Source organism: Phoenix dactylifera, chromosome 12 (assembly GCF_051530095.1).
Source record: "Phoenix dactylifera cultivar Ajwa chromosome 12, Ajwa_hap1_PhDact_Kaust_v1.1, whole genome shotgun sequence".
In the NCBI taxonomy this organism is placed as follows: Eukaryota; Viridiplantae; Streptophyta; class Magnoliopsida; order Arecales; family Arecaceae; genus Phoenix; species Phoenix dactylifera.
The window spans coordinates 9,429,703-9,446,349 of NC_143201.1; the positions used below are offsets into that span (position 1 = coordinate 9,429,703).

At 38.3% G+C, this 16,647-nt stretch overlaps 1 protein-coding gene across 2 annotated transcripts; it reads right to left on the bottom strand.

The window, feature by feature from the left end:
- Positions 1-4,510: 4,510 nt before the first annotated feature.
- On the bottom strand, positions 4,511-15,667 carry LOC103705959 (putative glycosyltransferase At5g03795). Of its 2 annotated transcripts, none has more exons than XM_008789876.6 (2): positions 14,468-15,667; positions 4,511-5,086 (listed from the first exon to the last, which is right to left on the bottom strand). In XM_008789876.6, exons 1-2 carry the CDS (start codon positions 15,268-15,270, stop codon positions 4,603-4,605), a joined length of 1,287 nt encoding a protein of 428 aa, XP_008788098.2. In that variant the 5' UTR covers positions 15,271-15,667; the 3' UTR covers positions 4,511-4,602. The 2 variants fall into 2 exon arrangements, with proteins under 2 accessions (XP_008788098.2, XP_008788099.2); XM_008789877.6 differs by having other exon boundaries at positions 4,511-5,631; positions 14,468-15,411.
- Between the last annotated feature and the right edge of the window lie 980 nt (positions 15,668-16,647).

Here is a 16,647-nt window from a genome sequence, read left to right on the forward strand (position 1 = left end):
AATCTTAATCAACCCTCCTCAGATCCTAATCTCCCCTTTCTAATGAGTTCAAAGATCTTCTGGATTTGGATCCAGAAAAATTTTTGAATTCTACGATCCGAGGCGCGTTTATACGATGAACAACGTCCCATTCAAATTCCGCTGCGAACGTCGCATCGAACAGGGCGTAACTCAGCAAAAGAAACCGACCTAAATGGGGGATACGATCTCGACCTAGGGATCGGGCTCCACCCTTTCCATTTGAGGCTCATACACCTCGGGTGTCGAAGGCCTGATCGCTGCATTAGGAGGTGTCGAGGTGGATCCTTTCTTTTTTCTTTTAGGGAGCTTTCCTCCCAGATGCCGTTGTCGTCCTCTTATACATGACCTTCCGAATTAGTGCCATTTCAGTCTTCATGGTTACGATACTTGGAAAATGGATGAAAATGTTAGATAACTTAGTTTTGCCATGAGATGAAAAAGATAAGCATTCTAGAAAAAATTATCCTAAAGATTAGCGGGCTCAGACAACGTTGATTAGTATCTCCTTAGACAACAATTCTCACAAGGGAGGAACCTCGGATTTAAGTACAATGTCCAAGGATTTCTAATCATCATCAGATAACCTTGGAGGTCAGTTTAAAGACCTCCGAGGTATTTTTCACAGGGTCTCAAACTACCATGGCTGCTCAGAAAAAATAAAAAAGAATCTCCCTTTCCATCCATAAAAGGAAGAGGAAGTACTTTGGACCAATTGGCGGTTTTTTTATAAAGAAAAATACCACCAATTTTTCTCTTGAGGATGCCTCTTTAAAGTGAAACATCCCCGAAAAAGAGAAATTGAAGCTTAGAGATTGTGAAGAAGACAGAGAACAAGAAAACCTATGATGACCAGCCAGGAGTTCGGAACTAGCTGGGTCGGAATGAGGCTACAAACCCTCATCAGCTGGATGATAAAAGGATGAAGAGGAAATCTTAACCTAACTTTAAGAGTCTTCTAGTACTGGCCAAGCCAAGAAAGAGGAAGGTTTCTGACCTGAACCTCGATACTAGCAAGCTCAAAGTGAAACTCATGAGGAATGAATGTTGAGCTTCGATCATGTCCAAATTCGCTTGGCTCTTCATTCTCTGGGCTGAAATAAACTTTGAACTTAGCCTCACTTGGAGAGGGAGAACGCCGAGCTTGAGGAGTTTGGTCAGTTGACCAACTCCCTGCCAAGACTTCAATCTCATCTTCACTCATGATGGGAGAAAATGGAAAAAAATCAAGGAAAGAAAAAAAATGATGAAAAAAGAATCTAAGCAATCGAAAGCGAAAAACCCATCGAAGCTAAAGATTGTCGGAGAAGAAATTGGAAAAGATGCAAGAGGAGATGCAGGAAAAAGCATCAGAGATGAAGAACTCCAGTGGAGAAGCATCGAGAGAGGGATTCAATCTAGTGGAAGAGTTTGAACGAAGCAAAGAGTAAGAAAAGAAGGAAGGAGGTAACCTTATATACATGCACGGACGACTCTAATTAGGGTGATGATTTGGCTCTTCGAGCTGATTTAGCCATGTGTTAGCTTAGGATACGGCATAAGCAGCTCATCCGGATCGCCACATTAAAAGACCTCAAAACAACTTTAAAGTTGTGATGCTTTCAGAAGATCAATCAGCACATTAAAATCATATTTTAGATGCTTTATACTCGGTCAAGATAACGATACAACTTCCATCTCCTGAACTAAAAGTATGTTCAAACTCAAAAGTGGGGGACAAGTGATGGGGAGAATATTGGACATCTTGGCCTCACTAAGCGAACCTCCTTGACCTTGGCCATGGCCAAAGTAAATGAATTCGGTATGGACCAAGGTGCTATTCTGCTCGGTGCAGTGAAGATTAACAGTTACACCAGAGCTATAGTTAACACATGATCAGCATGATTATCATAGCGTGCTAATTGCGCAGAGCAGTTACCATATTGTTAATATGTAATCGGCCATTATCATGCAATTATGGCACATTCTACCAGATTAGGTAACGAACACCTATCTTACCCTACGTATAGGGATGACCCGAGGACCATCAGGTAAGCTTCTCAAACTCCTCTTAACATAATTTCTCTCTTTCTTTTCTATTGCTCTAAATTTCTAACTTAAGCATCAAAAATTCCCCCGCAAGAAACCTTCCGGCAAGAGGACTTCTTTGCAGGTTAACCTTGGTTTGAACTAACCCCTAGTTTGCCTTGGTCTCATCCAATCTCGGTGCACTTTAGTTCCTAATGACCTCAAAACATAACAGGAGGATACCAACCTCAACTCAGAATCTAGCAGCAACAAGAGCCATTCAAAAGGAAGCAAACAAGCAGAGGATAGAAGGGTGACAATGAGAGGGGAAAGGATCTAAGAGGTTGAGGAGAGTGATGAAGAGGTGAGGCGATAGTTGGTATTAGGTGGGGGTGGTTGGTGTGGATCAAGGTTCTGAGCTGTTGATTATTGGAGAAAGAGAATAGACGATTAAGATTGGTTCTAGTTAGTGTTTGGCTACAAACACCCCAGTTCTTAGGGCTGGATCCCTTCGATTCCAAGAGACCCTTGGCCCACATTAAGGAGCAGACATGGTAAAGCCATGATAAAAACTATTCTTGCAAGGATAGAAATTCGAGTAGTAGATTATCAAGAGATAAATTGGATATATGTTCAAAAAAAAGAAAAAAAAATTATAAACTTCTAATAAGTTTTTTTTATATGTTCAAAAAAAAGAAAAAAAAATTATAAACTTCTAATAAGTTTTTTTTATATGTTCAAAAAAAAGAAAAAAAAATTATAAACTTCAAATAAGTTTTTTTTAAAAAAAACTTAATACAAACTTCCGAATGCCTAAGCAGTTGATAGAAAATATTATTGTTAGATACTAAACAAACAAGAGACAAGGTTTTCAAAGCATGTCATTGCACAAGCCTCCCTAATAAAGCATGTCATTGCTTAAATAAGAATCCAGGTGCGATACCAGTTTGGGTCCCTTTTTGATGGTTCTATCGGATATAGATGGTAAAATTGCCCAAGATTTGATTTTTTCTTGCTTCTTTTTGTTCTTTTTTTTCATAATAGGGCTGAAATCGAATCGGATATAGATCAATTACTAGCATAGTCATATCTATATTTATTTTGTTTAATAAATATAGATACAGATGTTAGTCAGATGCAAAAATTCATATCCATAGTCTTTTAAACGGATATGAATACAAAGGATGCCAAAAGTATGGATATATATATATATATATATGGATATAAATCAAAAAATTAAATTTTTTAACCACGAAATCAAAAATATTACTAAGAAAATGATAAATCAAGTTAATAGCATGTTAATGTGATCATTATTTTTTTTTAAAGTTTACAAGTGCTATATAAAATTAAATAAAGCTACAAATAGAATCAGATATTCGGATACGGATAGGATAGTTATCTATTCATATCTATATCTTCTTCTTTTTTTATGGATATGGATACGGATACAAATAATAATCAAATACTCAAATTCCTATCCATGTCTGATAAATTTTAATATGAATCATTTGGTATTTCACATTAACTTTTTCTACAATTCAAGAGTGAAATGAAGAGAAAAATCTTATCTTTGTAGGTGCTAATCAGCTTCTTCAACCTATTTTTGTATTTTTAACCTCTAGCATAGATGATGCAGGAGGAACAAAATAAAAATGAAGGTTGCATCATTCTCTTCAAGCAAAATAAAAAAAATCAGTTTATGTTTTTTCATGCACAAAAAATGTGCTCATTGCGGTTCTTTTTTTGAAAAAAAGGAGCAATTTTTGTATCTATATACCATCTATATGTAGATATAATAGCAGTTTTTTTTTGAAATGATCATCTCATACAAATTTATCATTATTTTATACATCATCCAATGTTCAATATAATGCTTATCTCTACCTACATACTCTTCTTTTTTTTTAGCTCCAGAAAGGATGAAATAGGAAAAGCAAAATAGAAATGAAGATTCCAACACTCTCCTCAAACCAAGGTCAAAAAGGAATAAAGTTTTTTTGTATAGGAAAAAAATTTAACTGTGATTGTATTTTTGTGAGGAAAAAATAACTTCAATACAACTAGATAACTCTTGCTTCTCACCATATTTGTTAATTTTCTCTATCATATAATTAAATCTCCCTACAGAGCGCGAGTTACTTGCTAGCATTAATCTAAGAGCCTGTTCAGAAAATTTAGTAAGATTGACCTATATTTTCTATTGGATTTGTGGATGGGGCAGCCCATTTGGATATGATCCATATCAATCCAACCCCAAACCTAAATCCTGTGAGAGGAAGAAAAATCCTTCCGTGGATCCTCTTTTTTTTTTTCCCATAGAGCAAGAGGCACACGAGCTAGGATTTAAGCTAGATCACAGATGAGCCCTTAGACGGCTGCGGATTGGGCAAGCTAACAGGCTTGATGTTTAAAGGATATCCATGTAGGAATAGCCGAACAGGCTCTCAGTGATTTTTCATTCTAATAGAGCAAGTCCTGGAAGTGAATCAAGATTATAACTTCTTTTATGTCTATCTTGGAGCACATCCATATCAATCAAGTTCACAAGTTTAGACCATTAGAGCACAAGGAAATTCAAGAAGGCAGACATCTGCCTCTTCTCAGCCATAATTGATAAGCAATCATATGAAAGGAATCATAACCTATGGGAGTCATATGCCACCTGAAATGCTTCCTGACATGGAGAAGACTATGGTACATATTTAAATATGTTATTTTAGATATGCCTAATAGTATATGTTTCAGTAAAGCAATGTCTGAGTGGCTGATGATGATCGAGAACTTGCTCCAATCCAAGATGTTGACAAACGGGAGCTCATAGTGGTTTGAAATTATCACAGGAATGCAGCCATAGTGAATGGCATCAGAGAGCCTAGCAGTGTTGACCTCGTATCCCTTCACGTGGAGGCAGAATTTGCTCCTTCTAAAGCCTTCCTCGTACGGGAAGGGTGGTCTTCCAGAGAAGATGTCCATGGAGGTATCATTCTCCCACCTAGCAATCAGCTGTTGACGCACTCGGGAATTCTTCATGCGCCCAGCAAAGAAGACAAGTCTACTTCTGCAAATAAGCATAGACCATCATCTGTAATCAGTTATTTGCATAGAAGAATCAGTCAAGAAATTTGCTTAGAATCCACAAAGGAAATTAATTTACAAAGATATAATTTTTTTCATATTTATGGCACCACAATTTCCAGCCGATTCTATCATCTCTGATATAACCTGATTGTCCTGATAAAAAGAAGTGATATCACAAGGGGATCATAAGTAATTATACAGTTAAATCATGTCCCATTTTGAAGTGATACATGGGCAGAAACAAATAAACCCTTGCAAAACATGTTCTTTTGCAAAAACTTATTTATCCAAGTCTCCCATCATCACCCTGTAATCCAGTTTATCAATTACATACTTTATTAAAAGGCGACATTAAGCAAAGGAATATGCCAATAGGCATTAGTTGCAAAGTTCCCATGCTTCATATGTTATGATTTGAACAGATGATCATTTGGGCTTGTTTTGAAACTTCTAATATGTAAGGATTGATACTTCGCCCCAAGTTTATATGCATAGATCAAAAAGGATGAGCTGGCTCAATGTAACCTGCACATGGGTCCACATTTTATGTGAGAGCAGCAATCATTAGATGAATTAAATGTTTGGAAACTTGCAAGCTTAACTTTATGTGCTGTTTAGAACTTGCAGGATGGTCACACAGCAGCATATAGCAGTCGCGCATTAGTGGAGGCAGGACCAGGCTTACATATATGGATCAATTTTATGCCAAACATTCAAGATGGTTTAACTATGTATTTGATAAGGCACCATCCAGTTCTATATAGTGGATTTTCAATATTGGTTGGGAAATGGCATGCTAACGTCAGATTTTAAATGATCCATGCATGGGTCGCATCCTCGCAAAGCAAACAGTAGTGGCTGACAAGTGAGGTGACTAGCCAACAAGTCCAAATTTCATTGAATGATGCATGTCCATGGACATTAGAAAAAGACTGAGCAAATGAGTTGAAAAGAATATTATGACTAATGTATCAAGTAAAAGAACAATTGCATGAATTCTCTTTTATAAATTACTAGCATGTAACCTCCGTGATGCACAAGGTACGTTTTTTTCTCTTTTTTACTATTCTTGAAATGCAAAATAGTAATGTAATAAATTATAATAAATAGAAGGCTTCAATAATCAAATTTCTATTGCATATTAAGCAATGAACTTTAATTATTCCATCATTATTACCGGCATTATAAATACCAACCCAGCATAATGCGCAAGGCATGGTTTCTTTCTCCTTTCCAATTGTTTTTGTAAGATACTATAATAATATAATTATAATAAATAAAAGTCTACACTAACCAAATTTCTATTGCACATTAATCAATCAATTTTCATGAAGGCCAAGATACTAATACCAGAATTATTAATATATATTGCATATTAGGCAATGAATTTTAATGATGGCCAAGCACATTAATATCAGCATTATTAATACTGGTGTCCACATGGTAAATGGAGAACTATGCATAAATTTCAGCGTCCGCCTCACTCGAAATGGTGTTTCATTCATAAAAGATACACAATAAACCTTGGGCCATTTTTGGAAAGGCTTCAAAATTATTTCATGCAATGTAGAAATTATTAAGATAAAAATATGGGAATATAATATCTTATTCACATCATAATATGTGATATATATAGAATACAAAGCAACATGCACCACGATTGATGGGAATATATATGATATGCCACCCCATAAGATTGATGAGCTATATATGTTATGTGGTCTCACAAGATTTCATGATTGATAAGGTGTATATGGTAATTGATCCCACAAATATTTATGTAATTGCGGAGATTGGATTACAAATATAGCATCTATTGCATTTAGTCATGATTTTTCCAATACTCCCTCTCAAGTTGGAGGGTCAATATCAAGAATGCCCAACTTGCCCTTTAAAAATTGAAATAGATTTGTACCCAAAGATTTGCTGAAGATGTTGGCCAATTGATGAGAGATGGAAATATGTGTAGGATAAAGTAATCCACTTTGTAATTTGTCCCAAACGACATGGCAGTTGATCTCGATATATTTCATGCATTAATGAAATATTGGCTTCGCATAATATGCAAAGAAGCTTTATTATCATAAAATAATGGAATAGGTGCTGAGTCGGGTATACCAACTTCATGAAACAAGCAGTTGAGCCAACTTCACTCGCATGCTTTAGCAGAAGATCTGGATACTGTGAATTGCTTCTGTCTTCCAAGAGATAGGGCTAGAACCAAGGAAGGCGCAATAGCCAGTGGTAGAAGGTGCCGAATCAAAGTTGTAATAGGCTCACTATTGTAAGGGATTCTTCACTGATAGTAAAATACCTTAGTTTGGAGAACCCTTCAAATATTGCAAGAGACAAATTGCAGCATCCATATGTGATTTTCAAGGTTGATGCACGAATTGACACAATATGTTGCTTGCATGAACTATGTTAGGCCTAGTAATAGTAGGATAAATCAAACAGTGTCGATAAGATGAAGGGTTTGGTTTAAAATCACCATCAATGTTAGTCAAATGAATGTGTTGGTCCATAAGAGCTTCGGATGTTTGAGCGCTAGTAAGATCAGCATCTTGAAGGAGATCAAGGGTATAGTTCTATTAGCTATGTATCCCTTTCTTGGATCTAGCAACCTCAACGCCATGGAACATGGATCATTGCCAGAAATGACAACGTCATCTACATATGAAAGGCCATTTTTATGTCAATAAAATAAAGAACCATCGGCCTTTGATTGTGTGAAACCAACATCTTGAAGAGCTCTAGAGAACTTAGAAAATTATTTGCGTAATGCTTGCTTGAGACCATAGAGAGATTTATCAAGGCAACAAATAACATTAACAATGTTAGTCAATGAATGTGTTGGTCCAAAAGAGTTTCAGATGTTTAAGCGCTAGTAAGATCAGCATCTTGAAGGAGATCAAGGGTATATTCTATTAGCTAAGATATGTATCCCTTTCTTACATCTAGCAACCACAATGCCATGGAACAGGAATCATTGTCAGTAACGACAATGTCATCTACATATGAAAAGCCACTTTTATGTCGATAAAATAAAGAACCGTCGGCCTTTGATTGTGCGAAACCAACATCGTGAAGAGCACTAGAGAATTTAGAAAATCAGTATCATAATGCTTGCTTGAGGCCATAGAGAGATTTATCAAGTCACAAATAACATTCTCCCCCCTTATTGCTATATCCAAATGGAAGGTTATACAGACTTTATCTAAAGTCACTAAGCAATAAAGCATTATGTACATCAAGTTGGTGTAACGACCAACCTTTGATGGGCACACAAACAGTCATAGGCTTTGCCACTAGAGCAAATGTCTCATAGTAATCGATGTTTTCAATTTGAGTGTAGTCCTTAGCTACGAGACGAAACTTGTGTGCTCATTGGACCTATCAGAATGTCCCTTGCTTTTGAAAACCCAATGACAACCAATGGGATTTTTCCAAGTGGGTAATGGAGTATCAAACAGTATCATTAGAGTGCTTTAATTTCGACATTCATAGCATCACACTGTTCTAGAATCTGCATCACCTTGGAAAGACTCTTAATCTCAACAATGGAAGAAATAATTAATTGTAAGAAATGATTAATAGAAAGGAGATAAACTATAATAAGATAAAACATTAGCAAGTGGAAAAGTATACATTTTGTAGTAGACAAGGTCCGCAATCTTGGTGCTAGGTATCGTACTAGTAGGTTATTGGTTCGGTATGGTATGGTCCGTACGATACGACATGCACCCCATACCTATAGCAGCTTCCGGCCCCAATTTTCTTGCTTTTTATAATGGTACCATCCAAAACTGAGCAATTTAGGTCATATAGTACATACCTTGGTTTTGAGTGATATTGGGTGGTTCTGCTCGATTCTGACTAGTATGGACCGGTTCAACCTTACTAATTACAATCGGTACAAGCCGGTATAGCAAACCTTGAGTAGAAGATGGTTAGGGCTAGCATCAGAAAAATGGCAATTACACAGCTAAGAAGTTAAATGGCAAATCCATTTTGAATAGCCAGTTGGTGGATGTGGTAGATTTGGTAGGCAAGTGTCATCACATGCCTCATAAGTAGATAGAGGTTGTGAAGAGGAACAAAAGTGGGTTCCACAAGAAAAGAAAAGGGTATAGATGGTTAAGAATTATTCTCAAAGGGACAATAGGTACTACCACTGTCAGCAAACGTAACGGTATGACAACAGCTATAGCAGATTTGGTAGATGTGGTATGCCTATGCAACGTAAGAACTTTCCTAGAGGGTGACATCCATACTTATGTAAACCTTTTGATATTCGAGATTGTAGATTTTATATGTTTTTTTACCATAAGGATAACCAATAAAAACCCCCCGATTTGGCATGATTATCAAAATTATGTTGGATGATAGCAAGGTTCGCCGTCTCGACACCGGACCCCATGTCTATGCCACACTAGCACAATGTTGGCACGGTACGGTACAGAATTTTTTTGGCATATCGAATGTTGGTACGCCATCCGTACCGGATACCAGTACCGAAATAGTATGGTAAGGTGCGCCCCATACCGCCCAGTTTTGGGCCAATACAGCATACCTTGAATGACAATATTACGCCAACATACAAGCATCCAAAAATATCGAGTAATCAATTGACACCAAAAGCTAAAGCTGATAGAAAAAGGGCCAACAACATATATCAGGCTTAACATCCCCCTCACATATGGTTTTTGACCATCCGTATGGAGAGACCACAATAATTGAAATGAGTCAAGGCTATACCTAGGATCAAGGTTTTAAGTTCCAACGGAATAGCGGGCGTCCCCTCCGTTTCCCATTCCTATGAGAAACAGGACAGGATGGAGTCAAAACTTCGAAACCCATCTACAAGGGGAGAGAATAAAGAGGAAAGAAATAAGAAAAAAAGAAATATGAAGAAAAGAGAAAAGTGAGAGGAAAGAAGAAGAAGAAAAAGGAAAGAGAAGAAGCGAGAAGAAAAGAAAGAATGGAAGAAAAGAAGAAAGAAAGGAAAGAGAGAAGAAGGAAAAGGAAAAAGTAAGAAAGGAATGGATAAGGAAAGGACAGAAGAAGAAAAAGGAAAGAAAGGAGGGTAGAAGAAAAAGAAAGAAGGAAAGAAACAAAAGAAAGAAGAAGGGGAGAGAGCCGAAGTGTATCTACTAGAATGCTTGATCGGACAGTCGTCGAGATGGGTAGGACAATGGGGTGCCTTGTTCCATGGAGAAATCAGGACACCCCCATCTCACGGGATTTAAAACCTTGACCAAGAAAATTAAATATAATAAATAACTAGAATGGAGGGAATTTGAACTTGATCTCTACCTTGAGGAGATTGCACATTCAAATAACAATTATGAAGCTTGAGGGGAAACATGGTCCAAAATCTTTCTAAACCAAGCAATGGTTTCCTCCTCAATAAATTAGGTAGAACCAACTATATATATAAGATGTTTTCAATGTCCTAAACATTATCCTCATCCATGCCATATAGTTTTTCTTTCTCAAGATTAGGAAACAAAATCACATACATGCAAAAATCAGTTTTCTTGTTTTTTTTTTTGAAACAACAAACCTGACATACCCACATGTCTTCCACTTGGTAGTCCTCAGCCATCACAACAAAAATAATTGCAATACCGAATTATTATCTGAAGGAAAACAAGATAGCTGCCTACCTTATTTTCTAAATCCCGAGTTTTGGCTCAACTATAAGTTGTTCAATATGAATCACACGAACTGAGTTGTTGGTGAACCACTATCTTGTCAATGCAACATGTCCAAACGAGTCTAATTTGCAAACATATGGCTGGAGCTCTGTCTCCACCCTCAAATCCTGAGCTCGAGATGTTGAAGAGCTATGTGCCATAGAAATGAGCATGGTAAAAGTAGAGGGAGAGGGAGAAAGCGAGGAAGTGAATGATTACTTCTCCAGGACTTCTCTAAATTCATATAACAATTACTCATAATTAAGCAGACTCCAAAAATTCCTCTCTTTCCCAAAACACAAATGCAAGAGGTTTTATTCTCATCTACAAGAGTAATCTCAAAGTTATTCTACATCCCTAATGATGTATGGAACTCTCTAGTATTCATCCTTATCCCTCTATCAATTTTAATCAATCAAAATTACCCCTCAGATGGAGATGAACTAAAATGCTCCAATATGGCTGCATAATTCCAACATCTCCCACAAGCATAAGAGGGGCATTTCTATTTATCATGCTTTAATACAATCTGTTTCAAGAATGAGGCACGAGACCTCCAAGGATTTTCTCATTAAACCATAAAAGAAATACCATATCGATCTCCCATCTCACTGGTCATGGCCTATCCTAGATCTTATACCTACCACAAATTTCTTGATAACACCAACTAAAGTTGTTCTAATCCCAATTACAAACCCAAGAGTACACTTTAACCCATACAACATCAATTACAAATGAAAAAAAAAAAGCAAGAACTAAAAAATCGCTCAAGTAGGTCTATATAATGACACTATAGTTTGATGGCAAGAAAATCCTCTTTATCATATTGTACAAGATGGAATATATTAAGATACTTTTCCAGAAAATATCTAACCTAACCAAATTATTTGTAGCTTTGAGATCAAAGTCTACAAAACCAACCCAAATCGGGTTGTTTGGGCACACCATACCTAACCAGCTCAAAATTGAGAATATTTGGGCCTTTGAAATCATATGGAGCACAAAACCAACTATATCGTCCAAACCAAGTCGAACTGTAGTTTCGCCCGATTTTTGGTTGGTATTAATCCAGTTTGGCTTGGCTAAACCAATCACTTCATAGCATGGTATGCTGTACCATACCAAATTGAACGGTATCGGACGTATCGTATCGTACCGGTACCGGTGGCGTACCACGTACTGTACCGTACTGACACTATGCTAGTGTGGCACTGGTACCGGATCCAGTACTGATACGGCGAACATTGCTTCATAGTAAAATCTCCATGACCCCCTCACCTCTTGATCTGAGATATCTTCTCTCCTCAACACTTGCCTCTCTCTTATCTCCCATGACCGCAACCTTCTATCATTCTCGACCAATGTCACACTATTATCCGCCCAAACAATTGCGCTTCTCATCTACCCACTCCTCAACCTCGAGGCCTTGACATCTTCCACTCCAAACTCTCAAAAACCCTAAAAGGGTAAACACTTTTCAGCACTGCCTGCTAGCCTCCTCAACCCCGATGCCACAACTTCCTCAAGCGATGATGTCTTGGGGTTTGGATCTAGACTTCGTCCTCTGCTCGGCAATGATGGGATCAAAGAAGGCTAGGATTCATTCCTTCTTCCTTCTTCTCTGACAATCCTCCCAAGGACCTTGGTCATCACCATCCTCAACACCCTCAGGTCACCTTTTTGTCCCCTCCTCATTTAACTCTTTGCCAACCCCCTCCACTGCTGCCAACAAGGATCTCTAAAAACCAGCAGCATACATTCTTGCATGTCGTATCAGTATGGAACCGTGCCATACCATATTGGACCGGTAGCTACCTGGTTTTGGGTCCCAATAGTGATTTCGAATACCAAGTTTGATATCATATACTGAAGTAACATCACCATACATTATATTTTAATCACAACAATAAGTACGAGGAGTACATGGGTCACTTGTAGCATCTCCTATCAGTCGCACGATGATTATCAAGGGATCTATTGTCATTCGAAGATAGTAAGTCTCATAAGACACCGTATCCAACATGTTGTGAAGACAAGGATTTTCAACCTAAAGGTCAGGGTTCCCACTTCACACAGTTTATCTTATTCTCTAACTTAGCCATCCTTGATGTCTTTGACTCCACAAAACATTACGAGCCAGCATCCATCTCACTACTAAATCTTTTTCATTTCTCAAAATAACAATGGCATTTCTTTTAAATGAGTGTCTCATTCTCCTATGTCCCCAATGTTGAGAGTAGTTTGATGCTGTGAGAGTAGCAAACCATGCCTACTGATCATTTATCATGATCATACAAACATTCACAATTAAGTAATTGAAGCAATTGTATAGGGTCCTTATACCTAGTATTAAAAACCAAAAGAGAGAAATCTATATTTAATAAAATGAGGTGTTATTATGTCTTTTAACCACATTATTGGATTGGGTTGAGAAATTGTTGCATGGAAATGGCCATGAGAATTGGACAGGATGCACATTCAAGAGCCTGAATTGACAAGAGGAGCAAAGAAGTTCCCAACATTTGCAGGACAAAATATAATTTTAACTAAATTATATATATTTATATATTAAAATCATTTGTTTAACATTAAAAAGATTTTATTATCCTAACTTCCAAACTAGCTTAAAGGATATAAGAAAAATAACATTTTGCAAAATTTCCATACCTACATCCTTGACCAATTTCTGAAAAGAACACTCTTTTACAATGTCAAAGAGGAGGCTCAAACTCATTATTGGAAGAGCCCAACTACAACCAAAGAACTTTGCAAGTGTCCAAGTGTCTGACACGTATCTGATACACATACATATCCAACACAGATCTTTGTAGTTGGATGCGAGTGTCCCGGTAACACATTGTTGAACAGAGCATTTGTAATGCCTCCTTATGCCATTCTCCTCACAAAAGGATTTGAAAATGTTTGAGATGCATTCACCATCCCAATCAATTTGGAGTTGTTTAATTCTCGCACCACGTTGGTTTTCTACCTCAATTTCATATTTTTCTAAAACGATCTAATACTTTAGATTTATGAACAATAATGTAAATAAAATAAAAATGGGAGGCAACATCAATAAAAGTCACAAAAATAATAACACCCATTTCTAGCCTTCATATTTAATGGACCACAAACATCTAAACGGACTATGTCTAAATGTCCACTTGAAAGTTGCATGATTTACTAGTGAAGCGAGATTCACAATAAGGTAATTCGACATGTCTGAGGCTATGCATGTAGCCATCTTTCACCAACATAGCAATTTTATTTTTCTTTGTATAGCCAAGCCTAGCATACCATAATAACCCATTGCAAATTAATTTCACCATCCTCCAGAAAGCTCAGCTCCTTTGTTTCTTATTTACATTCTCATTTTTCATTGCTCCCGAACTGCTTATCTAATTTTCTTCACAATCGAAGCACCGCTATTATTGGTCCAAGGGATTTGCTTGTCACATCAATCAAGAAATGTCTTCTAGATGCTAATTGTGAAATACCAATCAAGCAACAGAGCAGCTAATTAAGAAGTACCAATCAAGCAATAGAGCAGCTAATTGTGAAGTACCAATCAAGCAATATAAACATCAGCGAGACCAGCTAATGCAGAAGCACGTAAAAATAGGAAAGCAGCCAGCAGAAGTTTAGAATTCTCCAGAACTCACCTTGCATTTGGAGGATTGGGTACTTCCTCTAGCGGACGAGGCCAGACCTGCGGCAGCCCGACATCTTTATGGGCAGTGTACAACCTCTGAAAGTAGCTCGACGAGCACGCCACCTGAATAGCATTATTCCGGAGCTCAGCATGCTTCAAGGCAGCATCTCGCCCGACCGAGTGACAGCAAACATAGAAGTGATTGGATCCCTCTGAAGCATTCCAAAACTCATACTCCCGGCTAATCCTTGTTGTATACTGAGCGATGAAGTCTGCGATCGACACCTCGGAGCGCACGCGAGGATCGTTCCTGAGGGCATTGATGGAGAAGGGCAAGAAGAAGAAGCTGGTCTTCACAGGGTCGGATGTCAGGAATCGGCTGCGGAGGAGGCTGATCTTGAACATGTGCTCGCTGAAGTAGTTGCCAAGCTTCGGGTGGAGAGGGTCGGGGTGGGGAAGGAAGACATTGGCGAAGGGGGAGGACGAGTTGAGAGCATCGGGATAGACGAAGATTTTGAGATTCTGGAGCATGTTGTCGAAATCGGAGGCGAAGAGATCCCAGTCGTGGTAGGGGGCGGCAATCCGAGCTGGCTTTGAAGCAGTCGTGGTGTTCCGCTTCTCGGGTGCTTCGGTTGAAGGGGGAAGGAGAGTGGAAGCTGCTGCTGTGGCTGTAAGGGTGCGGTGTGGGCGTGGAACGTGGTCTAGCCGTGGGGAACGGGAGAACGCCAGCCATGAGACGGCTATAGATCCTACCAGAGCGAGAAGCAGAAGCCATGGCAACGACGGTCTTGGCCGCTTTTTTCGACTCATCATGAAGGCAACTAGTGAAGAGTAGCGGAGCGAAGAGGTTGCCTTTGCTCACTTTCGTTTAATCGCCTTTCGTTAGGACAGAAGTCTTCGGCTGAGAGCGTTTGATCCTGGTGGGTGCATTAATATTCGTGCCGTTCTTTGAAAGCTTCTATCGAACATCTTGTGTGTGGTCGATAGCGGCTGCTTCCACGCCATCGGTTGCCGGAATCCTGCTTTCTCTGATCATGGCACCCAATACCAGTCAAGTGGGGGATTCGTCCGCGTTGGGTGGTGGCTGAACAGAGCCCTGGAAGCATGCTCTTCAGGGTAGTCGGCAACCTCTGGGCTTATTTTGTATATTGAGAGTTACCGGAAGATTTCTTCTTTTAACTTCTTGCAAGCATTTTAGCACACTCCAAGCAACCGAACTTTTTACTCAACTTTTTTGTACCATCAAAATCAAATATTTTAGATCAACAATAACATGTTAATGTGATCATTTATTTTCCTTAAAAGTTCACAAGTTATATATAAAATTAAATAGGATTACAAATAGAATGAAATATTTGGATATTGATAGGATAGTTGCCTATCAATATCCATATCTATTTTTCTTTAATGAATATAGATATGGGTATGGATATTAGTCGAATGCTCAAATTTCTATCCATATCCGAATAGATTTGAATATAAAAATAGATCTAAATGGATATTATCCGTTCCACTTTCATCCTTAGCTACCTCGGTGCATATGTCAACAACCCATAAAACTAAGCTAACACTAGTCGAGAGCAGCCTGCTTTTAAATTGCAGATTGACAATCGGCTGACCATGGAAGTCATTAGCACAATCTCGGGTGGACCAGCAGCAAGCAGGACCAGCTCATCCATATGAAAAACATATGCTCAGGTTGCCCAGACTCGAAAGCCCAATGCCGAAGAGGCAAAAGACAGATGAGACTATCTCCTTCTCAAATGCCGATGCAAAGGGTATCCAGATGCCTCATGACGATGCTATTGTAGTTTCTCTTACCATAGCAAATTTTGATATAAAAAAAAAATTAGTTGATAATCAAACTCAACAAGGTCTTCTTTTATGAGGCTTTCCACAAAATAAATTTGCCAGCTGATCAGTTGAGGAATATCATCTCTCCTTTGGTCAGGTTTTTTGGATACCCGATTCTGGTAGAAGGCATTGTCACCCTTCTGATTACTATGGACAGACCCAAAGCAAACCATAATAATGCTTGACTTTTGGTCGTTAAAGTTTCCTCGGTTTAAAATGCAATCTTGGGACAGCTAGGGATTGAATACCCTACATGCTATAGTCTCCACCTATCACCTATTGATGAAGTTCTTGACAAGCAACGGTGTAGGATAAGTCCAAGGCTATCAAGTGCTA